The sequence below is a fragment of the Vipera berus genome (assembly GCF_964194415.1).
Source record: "Vipera berus genome assembly, chromosome: 2".
NCBI classification, from domain to species: domain Eukaryota; kingdom Metazoa; phylum Chordata; class Lepidosauria; order Squamata; family Viperidae; genus Vipera; species Vipera berus.
The window spans coordinates 89,008,586-89,022,563 of NC_138203.1; the positions used below are offsets into that span (position 1 = coordinate 89,008,586).

The 13,978-nt window shown below is 38.2% G+C and overlaps 1 protein-coding gene across 2 annotated transcripts in view; it reads right to left on the reverse strand.

The window, feature by feature from the left end:
- The window catches only part of ECPAS (Ecm29 proteasome adaptor and scaffold), an 88,341-nt gene that overhangs the window by 40,796 nt on the left and 33,567 nt on the right, over positions 1-13,978 (reverse strand). The window contains exons 12-21 of one of the 2 annotated variants that reach the window (XM_081317866.1): positions 13,121-13,199; positions 11,564-11,613; positions 9,874-9,940; positions 9,645-9,767; positions 8,255-8,358; positions 7,035-7,158; positions 6,387-6,467; positions 3,961-4,180; positions 2,850-2,942; positions 262-353 (exon numbers count right to left, since the gene is read on the reverse strand). In XM_081317866.1, the coding sequence (XP_081173992.1) occupies positions 262-353; positions 2,850-2,942; positions 3,961-4,180; positions 6,387-6,467; positions 7,035-7,158; positions 8,255-8,358; positions 9,645-9,767; positions 9,874-9,940; positions 11,564-11,613; positions 13,121-13,199 (1,033 nt within the window). The remainder of the gene's footprint in view (positions 1-261; positions 354-2,849; positions 2,943-3,960; positions 4,181-6,386; positions 6,468-7,034; positions 7,159-8,254; positions 8,359-9,644; positions 9,768-9,873; positions 9,941-11,563; positions 11,614-13,120; positions 13,200-13,978) is intronic. The other variant, XM_081317867.1, reaches the window with a different exon arrangement.

The window sequence follows — 13,978 nt, forward strand, 5'->3', positions numbered from 1 at the left end:
CTATTTTCCCGTCACTGAATTTTTCTTCAAAATCTTACTGTAAATATCCCTATGACTTACCTATCATTTAATTCACTATGTGGATAACAAAGATGCCATATTGGCTTCCATATAAATTACTTTTAACAGATCAGGAACTATTGAGAAACATACTTTTAATACTATCACAATCATTCCTTTCTTGGGTGTGGGGAAAAAAATCTGTTCTGCTGGAATGAAATGCAAAAAGTTGGAATAAAATAATCTCTTTCTTTAACATACCTTTATCCAATCCATCTTGTCTATAAATCTCACAGCTAGCTTTTCAGGATAGACTGAAACAACTTCCAGCAAACAGTACATGACTGGCAAACCTACATTTTTTTTTAAAAAAAGTTCTCAAATTATTAAAATGACCAAAATTTGAATAGAAACTACTGTACTCTGCATAAATGAATTTACTAAGGAAATCACCACGAAATGCTAACTTTGCTAAAGAAAATCCCCATGCATACAAATATAATTTATTGTCTTCATCATAGGCATGCCGAATTATTCAAAACAAATATTTACATTCACTTTACACTGTAACCTAATACTATTACTAGATACACTTTGCACTGAAAGACCGCACCTATGTGATGCAGACAATAATAAGTTGTCTTGCAAAGCTGTCTCTGGATTAGAGAACCAGCTTGCACAGAACTGCCTGAGTATGCTTGGGGTAAAACTAACCATTGCTGCACTTACAGTATACTTGTAAAAACATACCTAAATTGATAGGTAGAGACTTTATTTGCAGCAGGTAATGCTGTATGTGGCATAGTTACAACTAAGGATGGTGACATAACCTATATCAGTGATGGCGAACCTTTTAGAGACCGAGTGCCCAAACTGTAACCCCAAACCCAGTTATTTAATCGCCGGGTGCCAGGTGGGACGTGGCCCACTGGGTGGGTGTGGCTGTGGTGGTCATGGCAAACTGGGTGGGTATGGCCAAAGTGGGCATGGTCACGTGGGGAGGGATGCCTCTGGGGGCCGGGCAGGGTTGGGAGAGATCCAAAGGGTCTCTGGCAGGTGAGGCGGTGGGCCGGAGGCTCGTCCTGTGGGGTGAGGCGAGGTGAGGAAGGGTGGGTGTGCCAAATGCCGCGGGGCAAGGCGAGGTAGGGGCCAGGGCAGCTGCTGCCTGACACCATCAGCCCCCACACACAGAGGCCAGTGAGCGCATGGAAGCCAACAGTGTCCATCAGCAGCCACAGCCTGCCGGCTCCTCAACCAGCGCACTCTGGACAGCTAGCCGACAGCAGAGGAGGCAATGCAGTGGCTCGTGCCTGGGAAAAGGAGAGCATGTGAGACCAGGAGGGATGGGACGGGGGGGGGAGGGAAACCAGCTGTGCCGGGATGCATCCGGCCACATGGGACCTCGGGCAGCTGCTTGAAGAGGGACGGTTGCCATCTCCGGGACATGACACGTGTGCCCACAAAGAGGGCTCTGAGTGCCGCCTCTGGCACACCACTAACCTATATCCTCTATCTTACTTTGCTCAATTGGCCAAAGCTACAAATAGATGTTAAGAGGTCAGTATTTAAGGAATCATGGACTGAGCGGGTATATTTCCTTTGTTCTTTTTTTGATGTTAAGTTTCTTTTTGTTATTGCTTACTATTTTCCCCTGCATTCTGAATAATGTTGCTGAAAGGGAGTTACTTAATGGGTTTCTGTATATACGAACGCCAATCTATATGGTAACATCTTTCTGGCCCGAGAAACCTGCATCTCAAAAGCGTCATCTCATCGGGAAACTTGAGAATTCAAATAAGAGATGAAGATATTCAAAAATGAAATCCAGGATTCTCTACTAAATATTTTAACAATATTCAGTATGTTAATATTGGAATATATATTTGAACCATACTGAGCTATACAGATAGTCCTCGACTTACAGCCATTTGTTCAGTGACCATTCAAAATTACAACAAAATTGGAAAAAATGACTTATGACCAGTTTCAAGGTACATACGACCATCACAGCAACCTCACACTCACACTCAAATTTAGATATTTGGCAACTAACATATACTGTATGTACAATGGTTGCAGCACCCCAGTCATGTGATCATCTTACCACCTGACAAGCAAAGTCAATGGGAGAAACTGGATTTGCTTAACAACCTTGTGATTCACTTAACAACTGCATTGATTTGCGTAACAATTGTGGCAAAAAAAGCTCATAAAATCAGGCACGACTCACTTAACAAACCGCCTTGCTTAGCAATGGAAATTCTGGTCCAATTGTGGTCGTTAAGTCGAGGATTAGCTGTACAACATATGTTGACCGGCACAGCAATCAGCTGAAACATCATGCACGCATAGTATTTTGTTAATAAATGTTATGACATAGAGATGCAACAAAAACTTGTGTACTATTGTGGAATTTCAAGGCCACAACACATTCTATGTTACTAACATTTTGGATGCATTAGAAAATCATTCCTGGGGGGAAAAAACAATAAGCTACTGTAGCCAATCCAAGCTCATCATTCGTAGCACACACACTCCAGTTCAGGCAACGAGAATGAAACACATTCCAAGACTAAGTGGCACGTCCATCTATCACAGCCCACAACATCTCAAAGACAAATTTATTTGATTTTGAGATTGACTGTTTTATAATAAATCTCTTACAGTTGCTTGAAAATGGACAGGTTGTAAGCCTTTAATACTTTACAAACGTTAAAAAACAAAACTGGAGAAAGACCAGTTTGGATACTTTTTTTTTTCCTTCCAAGCCTTAAAATGAGACATAAACCCAAATGCAACTCAAAACTTAAAAAGTAATACGATATAAAGCCACACTCTCAAGGACTCACCCACGCAGAACCCAAAAGCAGAGAAGATGGAAGAATGAGTGGCGCAGCTGCCAAAATCTCGCGATACTGGAAGTGATGCCACTTCCGGTGTCGCTGTGATAAGAGGAAGTGATAGTAAGATAGGGGAACGGGGAAAGCCTAGAATGCTGGAATCAACGAAAGACATGCCAAAGAGTGGAAATAGAAATAGATAGCCGGGAATGCAAGATTAGAAAACCTGTGCATTTTTTCCCCCAGTTATCTTTAGCAAATGTAACTTCTGAAAATTAGTTAGCTGCTTCCTTTCTAGTTTTTCGCTCCTCTCCACACTGCCCATTCAGAAGATGACATTATTATCTAATGTCTTGAATTAGTATACGGCCGCTAAGGCAATGAAAAAGATCAGATAAGGTAAGGTAGAACTGGTGGCAGTGGCCTAAAATTTAAGGCACCTATTTTTAAAAGGATTGGGAGAAACAACAAAGTTTAGGTCTAACAAGGATTATGCCACTTGACATCTGCACAGAACCTCTATATACACAGGTAGTATATGTAGTTGGGAAAGTAGAATTGAACAAGGGGCTGGACTAGAAGACCTCCAAGGTCCCTTCCAGCTCTATTCTATTCTACATTACTTTTATGCCTGGCTTGACAACAGTCAGATCTGACTAGCTAACGAGAACAGAATTTTAAGCCAGCTAAAGCTTGGCTTAGTTCTCATGCAGGATGGACAGACTTTGTCTGCAAAAAAAACTTACACTTCCACTTAGGCTACTGGAATATAATTTTTTTTTAAAAAAAAGTAATAAAATCACTCTCTCAAAATTATGTAATTTTCAACACAATGGGCTTGCCAAAAATACACTCACTGAACATATAACCATGCTTTTTAGTACATCTAAAACTGGAACCACTGGGGCTTCAAAGTCTCAGCTGATAAAAGACAGGTTGCTTTGGCCTAATGTGTTGCATTAAAACGGAACTTACATTTTTAGGAAGTGAATCTCCTTCACACTAACAAAATAACCAATAATGGATGCTGAATTCAACTTTCGAAGCAGCATATTTTTCATTCATGATAAAGGCAGTAGAACATTTATTTTTTTTAGCTTTGTGACCTGTGAGTTCTCACCTCCAACACCAGAGAGCAACTGCTGAAGGAGACTTATATAAATCTGTACAGGATTGCTTTCACCTCCCTTTGAGGATGAGGATGTTATAACATTTCCAGAGAGGAGGTTTCTTATATAACGGCCAATGGCTGGAGCGTGATCTTGCATATCAGCTAAGCTCTGAGAAGTAGGCACCACACCAGCACTGTGAGCAAGACACATCCGGAGATACAGCACTATCTAAGCAAAGCAGGAAAAAAAATGTAAAGGTTACCAGCTTTCCCTTACAGAATAAACAACTGTAGTTTTTTTTCCCCCAGCCATGAATCACAGTACAATAATCTCATCTATTGTGTTACTGAGATTTAAAATGCCTAAAGAATGTCGTTGTCTCATTCATTACTTGGTTCTGTTAGGACAAATCAACCAAATTATCCCAATGTTCAAAAGTTAAGGTTGACAGTAACTCGTTGACAGTATGTCATATTCTAAACTAAGCTCTCTGCCACACTATATCCTGGGTACCTAAACCTGATGCCCTATGCCAATGATGGCGAACCTTTTAGAGACCGAGTGCCCAAACTGCAACCCCAAACCCACTTATGTATCGTCGGGTGCTGGGTGGGCATGGGTGTGACCAATTGGGCGGGTGTGGCCCATTGGGTAGGCGTGGCTGCGGTGGTAACGGCAGACTGGGTGGGACTAAAAAGTTCAGTCAATTCCAACTTTGTGAGATCTTTTTTATTCCCCCGAGAAGTTGAAATTGATTGATTCAACCTTTTTTTTTTTTTGCACAAGGTGGCAGAGGCCTAAAGCGAAAAGGTTTTATAAAACCCAGCTGAAGGCCTAGGACTGGGGCGATGGCGAACGTGCCCACAGAGAGGGCTCTACGTGCCACCATAAAAGAGCTGAGGTTGCCTACCCCTGATCTAGGGGATTTTAGGAGACGGGCTATCATCCTCCCCACCCCTGAGTTTGTTTTCTACCAAATGAATGGGTTTTTTAGCAATAGCACTTAGACTTATATGCAGCTTCACAGTGCTTTACAGCCCACTCTAAGCAGTTTACAGAGTCAGCCTATTGCCCCCCAACAGTCTGGGTCCTCATTTTACCAACCTTGGAAGGATAGAAGGCTGAGTCAACCTGAGCCAATAAGAATCGAACAGCTGGCAGTTGGCAGAATTAGCCTGCAATACTGTATTCTAACCACTGCGCCACCAGGGCTGCGGTTTGGGGTCTGCCAGCTATTTTCAAAGAGTGCACATAACCTACCGGTACTCTTAAACTTACAAATATGCATTATTCTGCTTGAAGCTACTGCTGCAAAACCTGGCCTAGTCTGCAGAAGAAAATCTATGAGATGACTGAAGAGTTAAACTTTGCCGTCTCGTTTGTTTCTTTGGGAATGTAATAACTCTACAAGCAAGTCTGTTTTGGTGAAAGGATTTTAAAATTCTTAAACTAGACTTATCACGCCTGATCTTACATATATACTACTAGTAGTTTCACAAGGGAAAAGAACAAAGCCTATAGATACTGGGTGCACAAAGTTTCTTAATATCGATTTTCTTCCCATTTTTAAATAAATGTCTAAATAAGGAAAAAGGCATCATTTTTTTTTCTTCATGACCACATTTTAAATTTATTTATTTATTAGGCATTGGAAGAAAGCAAGAGGGCAGGGCTGATAATGTTTGAGGTTTCAGTTTTTGTTTTGTAGTCATTTTTAAAATACTTTTTTTGATGGGGGAGGGTACCTTCCAAATAGTTTGATTTCAGGTGACTACATGGATTAGCCCCTGCAGTTTTCTTGTTAAGATTTTCAAAAGTGCTTTACCAATGCCTTTTTCCTCATGCTGAGAAAGAATGACTGGCCCACGGACTAGCTTCATGCCTAAGGCAGGATTAGAATTTGTGGTTTCTAGCCTGGTGCCTTAACCATTACAATAAAATGGCTCTCCTAAAATAAATCGGTGTATTTACCATGGAGCTAACACTTCCCCCCCCCCCGCTTATTGTGCAAAGGAGAGGAAAAAATATTGTCCCATTTTCCCACTGAATATTAGGAGCAACCTGCAGAGTGGCTGGAAAAATGGGGAAATAATGTAAAACTAATCAGCAAAAAAGCTGAATAAGGACCAAACAAATGCATAAAAATCCGTAAGAGATCATGATAGCCACTAAAGTCTTGGGTAAAAGGACTCTTTGCTGGCTCACAGAACTACTAACAATTTGCTCATCTGTGAGTTGTGTAAAAAAAGATGTGTTACTGGCAAAATCTGTCTCCTGACTCATAAACCCCCAACAGCCTAACAAAACCTCTAACATATAAATTTCAAGTATGTGCTTGTGTAGAAATACTATTTCTAGAATGCACAATATGTACAGTGGAGAATTTTGCTTTTAAAAAATAGGGCTTTCCCTAATTTATAACTGAGATGCATACCTCTCCAAAAGTAGCTGGGTTGAAAGGCATTACTGTTGTTCCAGTCATGTATTTAGCAGGAGTTTTCATTCGGTGAGAGGCCTAAAATAAAGTATTTATGTATTTAACAGAACATGGCGATTATTCCCCAAATGTTTTGCAACTCATACAAATTACTGGACTTTCATTTCACAACTGGTCCTATGACATTTATAGGCAATGGTGGGATTCACATATGTGAATAACCGGTTCTCTGTGGATGCTGCTTCTGGAAGTCCATTCTGAGCCCGGGCAACAAAATATTAGCTACTGGTTCTGCCGAACTGGTGCAAACTGGCAGAATCCCACCACTAATTATAGGTATTCCTCGCTTAATGACTGCCTTGGACAATAACCAAGTAACTTTGCGACCAATGCCTGCGTTTACGATTTTTGCAGGTCTGTAAAGCAAAGGAAAGCTGAAGATCAAAAAAAAAGCACTCATGGCCATGTGACTTTTTTAACTTAGCGACCACTTAAAGTGTCAATTGTAGTAGCTAAACAAGGACTACATGTAATTCAGTTCATGTCCTCAACAGAAAAAAGGGACGGTGGAGTTCCATATTATGGCTATACTTTGAACAGTGTATTCCATAGAATTACACAGAGTTTTAAGCTGAAGTCCTTTACCTTCTCTTGAATATACTGGACCATTTCTGGAAACGAAGGCATCTGTTTATCAGCACTTTCCTTTTCATTTTTACCAGGAAATGTTCTCAGAGCACGTTGTGCTTCTCCGTGCACCTCTTCCCGCCTTTTAGAAATTAAAACAAAACATTTTCACATATGCACAAACAGAACCTTTCATTTATCTAACCTCCAAAAATAACTCAGCAGAAAAACATAAACTGATATGCCAAGTTCATATTAACGCAAGGGCTGTGTTTCAATTCTGGATCTGATTTCAAAATGTACAATGTCTGCAACTCTTTAAAGTAGCTACATCTTCTCCTGGAATCACATAGAGGGAAGCCATGAAATTCTAGGACAAGACACTACTTCTTTTATATTGGTGCTCTCTTGAACTCCAAAATACGTTATTTGAAATATTTTCCACAGGATTGCACAACCTTAAGAACCAATTATTTAACATTACATGCACAAACAAGAAAGAGCCAGGATCCTCTATGCATTGTCTTTCTTATTTGAATACTAATAACAATAAACTTTACTTTGATTCAGTAGACTCTTCACTTATCAAGTCTTTAATAGAGATATCAAATAAAACAGGAAACCCATCCATGACTTAAAGTTTGTTTTACTTACAAATTGACTTTTTTAAAAAAACAACTCTCATAAATATAAGTTACTATGGGAAATGCAAAAGTGAAAATAAATTCTGATTTATTCATTGTTCCAGCTGCAATAAAGAGGAAGACATTTGCGGAAGATACATAATTTAAATTTCTGGCTTATATTATTTGTGAACTGGGACACTGCGTTTTTCAGTTTGTTTTTTTTGCCCTAATCTGATAGAAAAGTATATCAATTAAAAGAGAGCCAGTTTAGTATAGTGGTCAAGATACTGGTCTAGAAACCAGGAGACTAAGTTCTAGTGCTGCCTTAGGCAATTAGGTAATTATGGGCCAGCCCAACTCACTTCACAGGGTTGTTGTGATGGGGAAAATTGGAGGAGAAGGAAGTAGTATGTGTGTTTGCTGCCTTGAGGTACTTATGAAATAATAAAAGCAGGATAAAACTCTAATAAGTAAATAAAATATATTTTACAGAATCAGCAAAATGGATATTAATTAAAGTAATAGTTTAAAAGAATCAAATTAAGAATTACTATTGATCCCATTATACAACCTTTGTGTTTTATACCGTCTATGATGCAATATTAAACTTACGGATCTCCTGCAGCTAAAAGAAGCAAGTATCTTGAAGGAATATGATCAGAAGGAAACACTGTGCTGGCAAATTTTACAGCTACTTGGCGTACTTGGACTTGAGGCTAAAAAAATAGTCAGAAAGACGAAGAAATAATCAGAAACAAACTCTTTACCAAATCAGGCATTTGCATACAATATTCAAAATAATGTATGCACCAAAAGTAAAAAAAGGCAGGTACAAAAAGTTCTCATTTATAGCATGCTTTATTTCATTGTTATGATTTTTTAAAAAGATTTTCTTGAACTTCCTCTAATGACTTAGGCATTAATTATATATTGCAATTATACAAAATAATATGAATAGATATATTTGCGAGCAAACAATAAATAACTGCTCACACACAGTTTACAGGCAGAGAATAGATCATTTAAGATTGCTTATCAGGAATCAACATTTCTTAATATTTTAAACAGCACAACTCATTATTTTTACTGCTCCCTTGGTGCAGCAAAAGAAAGTACAGTCAGTAATTATAGCTGTGATGCAACAAAATGCAAAATAGCATTTTATGTCTGCCATAAAATGTTTAAGTTTCCAAGGTGTAATTGAAGGGTTAAAGATGTGCCTATACTTGCTTTATATGTAGTTCTAAAAGTAGTCTTTAACAAAATATTGCACAGATTAAATATTGCCTGCATACGGTCAATTGGCATTATTTGTGGCTCCATTTACTCAGTTTTGCATACATCTGTCAAGGTCACATCATATGCAAGCATTAAAGTAGAGTGGAAGTTCCATAATAAAAAATACATATTGATCATATAGACATTTTAGGCAACTCGATTCCCTCTAAATGCACTGGACTATAATCCCCCAAATTCTCAGCTGAAATTTCTATATTGCCTGGAAAGTCTAAAAAATATAAACCGACACATCTGAAAGGTAATATTAGGGATGAGCAATATTGTGGGGAGGAACTAGGAAGATTTGCCACCTTGAAATAACATTGCAGGCACAATCATTTTGCAGAGGAATTGTCGCTCTTGGCTGTCACGAGATCAACTTGTCACAAGAATATGAGAGATTCTATACTTTTCCTCTGTGTTTGTGCCCATTATAAAGAAATAGCGAGGATGAAAAAGAGAGATGCAAGCTGATATTCAAAGGGACAGGCACCATTTGAAGATACTCAAAAAAAGATCATGTATGTACTATATGCAGGCATGCAGGCATTATGTATATAGATCATGAAGAAACAAGGAATGGAGATCAGGCCCGAGAGAGGAGTAAGGTGTTTTTTCTTCTCCTAATTGCATATCATAAATTAGTATAATCATTCTTATGTACAAGGGATTAAGGGAAAATAAGCTCAGGTTTTCACACTTCTTTCATATCTTGGTGACTTACCTTGATTAGGTTAGAGGCTACGAGGGCCTCCATAAGAGTACGAGGTGCTCCTTCCAAACAGGTGTAAGCACCAACCATCATGGACAGGGCCTCCTGAATAGCTAGTCTGGTATCAGGTTCTTCCTGAAATGATACCTGGGTATTAACATCTAATAAGCATCCCACAAAGAAGGAAAAAAAAATTCTAGATAAACGAATTCTTTGGCAAAATAAAAATCAAGTCACCAACCTTAGAAAGAGCTTCGAAAAATTGTTGGACCAGTGCGAGATCCTTGGTAAACAACTGAGGTATTCGGCTGAAAAAAAAAGTATTTTTAAAAGGACGTTACTCGAAACAAAGCAGGACGTTCAGTCAACGTGCTGACTAGACATTTTATCGAACAGCATTTCTCAGGTACTGCTTAGTTCATTCTCATGGAAATTTGTAAAGTGTCCCGGAATTATTAACTTCCATGTATTTCTTTCCTACATTTTGCGATGCCTATTTATGTTAACACAAGTCAATACCGGGTTTCAAAATGTTAAATGCCACATGTTATTGATTCACGCCTATTTCTTCTGTCGGCCAATCCATATGATGATTAGGATTTAGAAACAGTACCCATCAAAATTACTGGCACTAACCTTCCAAGGTACTTGCCTCATGCACACAATCAGCATCGCCTCCCTTTTTCCTCGTGTTGCCATGGCCACCTCCCATTTCAGAGCTTTTTCCCATCTAGCCCCTACTCTATGGAATCCATTCGCCCCTTGAACTGTATTTGGATTTGATACCTTAAGATTTCAAAAGGTCCTTGACATGCTAATAAAAGTATGGTAGTATGGAAATTAAATGTTTAAATGGGTTTTTGTTTTGTTTTGTTGTTACAGCATATCATACTGCACTTAAGATTAAAAACTACTAGTAACGATTAAATAGTTTGAAATGTTTAGGATAACAATGCTCAGATAAGTGAAAAATGATAGGAAATAAATGGGAGTTTGAAATCCATGGGAAAGACTGAATTAAAGGGTACAATGGGTTCTTCAGTCAGGAGAATGACTGAGCCAGAGTTTTCCTACAAAGCCAGTTTTCCGCTAAGTGGGAATCAGATCGTATAATTATCTGTACTGATACATTGATAAATAAAACCTAGGATTTCAACATAAAGCTGAGAGATAGCCACTTGTCACGCTATGCGATCCTATACATGTTTGCTTAGAAATGCATCCCATTTTATGTTTATATTATAGTGAGATGGTTTACGATTGCAGATATGGATGAGAATTTAGTAGCTCTCTGTCTTTAATTCTTCATCCGTTTTGCACTATTAGCCCTCAAACAGAATAATGTCTGAGATCACTGTCAGACGCTAATACATTTTTATTTGCACATATATAATAGACTTTCATGGGCTACCCCAACTTAAAGGGTCCCTGAAGCTGAGTTTGAGGCTTGTTGACTACATGGACATTCTGGTGTATTACTATTCTATAATTAATAACATATGATCTTGGTTTAACTCTCTGAGATCAGCCAAATGAATAATTGCTGTGAAGATTTCTACTTTTCCCAACACCGAGCAAAAACAGTTTTAAAAAAGAATGTAAGGAGCTCAATTTTGATAGGTCTTTTTAAGGATAGATTTTATATTTGGAATTCTTTAGCATGATAGGTACGATCTTTGTTCCAATTAAATTTAAATGTGTACCACTTAAGGAATGTAGGCAAGAATCCATTTCAATTTGATTCCTCCTTTTCTTAAAAATGGATTATTTCTAGCATTCACCTCCCCACATGTTTAACTTGTAGTTCCAGAACTGTCAAAAGATAGCATCTGCTCCATTCTTTACATTAGGCAATCTGCTTGCTTGTTGACAGAGTAACAATTGTTTTAAAACAATCAACCGTCTCACCAATCTAAATGCAATTTTGTTACCTGGAAAGTTTTCCAACAGCAGAATAGGCCATTGAAAGCAGTTTGGGATCCTTCAATTATTTAAAAACAAAACAGAACAACTGTGAGATAAGCAAAGAGCCATGAAAGGGACAATATACATTCATGTTTATCCTAACAATTATGAGTTACTGTTGTTTGATCTGTATTCATCTTAAAATATGCTTTGCAGAAACAAAATATTCTAAAAATTGAACAATCTTTTCAAACAGGCTTGTTTATTACTGTTAAATGGATGGAACTGTGTTCTGCATACATAACAAAATTAACTGCATCACATAGCACTAAAACTACCTCTGACTTCTGTCAAAGAACAGAGCGGGAAGTGCAAAACTGCACATGAAGACAGACATTGTGTCAACGCCCTAGAGAAATAATTGGGAGTGTAGATTTGTGCAACACATGCAGATGTAATCTTGAAAATCAACAATAATTTTGATGTACTTAGGATAAATGTTTACATGAATACACTTTATATTCAACGTTATAACAATATACGTGTGGGTCAACCTCTTGGAATGCTGACGGTTGGCAAGCCAGCGGGGCTTGACAATATTGGCCTATATATAATGGAAGAAGGCAAAGAAGTACAATATTGTTTCCCAGCTAGACATATGCCAATTATTATCTTAACCTGCTTTTACTGCCTTTCTGAATGTCAAATTGACTCCAGAATATTTCGAGACAGACAGCTGGGACGTTTTACATCTAATAGTTCATTAACCAATGCCTCCTGAATAGGAACTGAAGAACATTACACCCAAATATACCTTGGATTTGCTCTGGCATACCTTCCTCTGCCAATACATAACAGGGAAAAAAGTTATCCTCACAACTGAATACTCTATGAATGTCTTAAGCACTAAACATGCACAACAGCCATAAGGATTCTTAGTAGAACAAATAAGCTTTTAGCCAGCCGTTCAATGGACAACTCTTCAATCATTTCACAATCTGTTTCTAACAAGAAATTACAAGTATTGAACTATGAAAGAATTTAAGCCACAAAGACTCATAAGAAGGAAGTGTCAACACATCCTGATCAGTCTCAAATTTACTAAGGGGAGAAAACCAGAGTGGCACTGGATAAAATCCAGTGCTTTTTGGTGGAAAAAAAAAGAATGCAACATTACTGGGACTGGAAAATCACTTATCAATCTAGGAGTGAAAGAAACTCATATACTGACATGAGACTACTTTCCTTCATCTGCACAAGGGAACAAGCAAGGAAGCTCAAACAAGAAGCTTTAATTATGACCACAGTTTATCAGTGTGTTTTCCCGCATGCACCAACAAAAGGAGGAAACAATATTTCAACAGATATAAAGATATACCAAGTGAATATCCTGGTTGATTAAATCAGCATTCCGTAATCCAAATAAGTAATGGCATGTTAAACCTCATTGGTTTTCTTACAACCAGCTACACTAGTACTACCACAGAGATTAGTAAAAAAATCAAGTGCAAGTAATAAGAACATTCAACATTCCAAGTTCCACAAATAAATAAGATTCTTTATAAGGCTCCCTTTGAACTTACCTCTTTATATTCATTTATCAGTTTCGTCAGTCCATTCAAAAGCATTGGGCCTAATGGTTTTATCTTGCTGTCAGGGCAACTAAAATTCAATATATGAGAAAAGTAATGATGTAACAAACGAAAAACCTTAATAATAAGAGTTGTCCTTCGTATGTAAGAAGATCACCTTAAAAATTCTTTTCAAAGGATGCCTCTGTATCAGGAGTGGGAAATTAATGTGGCCAAAGGGCCACATGAGAAACTTGGGACTGTGATGGAAGACTGCCACCGCCGCCTCATCCCTGGCACTGTCCCACTCCCAAGGGTGATGCCACCCCGGTGTTGCAGGCCACATAGGGACAGCCAAAGGGCTGAATGTAGTCTGTAGCCATAAAATGCCCAGGTCCACTCTTTATGGCAATGTTCTTCTTTTGGCAGATAATGAAAACTTTTACCAGAAAGCTCACCATCTCCCAGTTTCTAGCTAGATGCCTTTACAACTACAGCAAGTATGATAGGGCAAAACTGCAGGTAATACTAATACTAATACTACTAATAATAATAATTAATAATAAAATAATGGTGGTGGTGACGATGACAATAATGCATCTTTCTTGAGATACATCACTAAAATTTTGCATCTTTCTTGAGATACATCACTAAAATTTATGTTGTATTCACATCAAATTACTTAACAGCAGAATCATAATCTCAGTTTCAATTGTACATATCATGTTATAGGACAGCTAGTTTGGTGTAGTAGTTGAGGAATTTTGGCTAGAAACTGGGAGTTCTAGTCTCACCATAGGCACTAAGCTAGCTCTGTGACTTTGAGCCAGTTACTTTCTCCCAGCCACAGTAAGGAGACAATGGCAAACC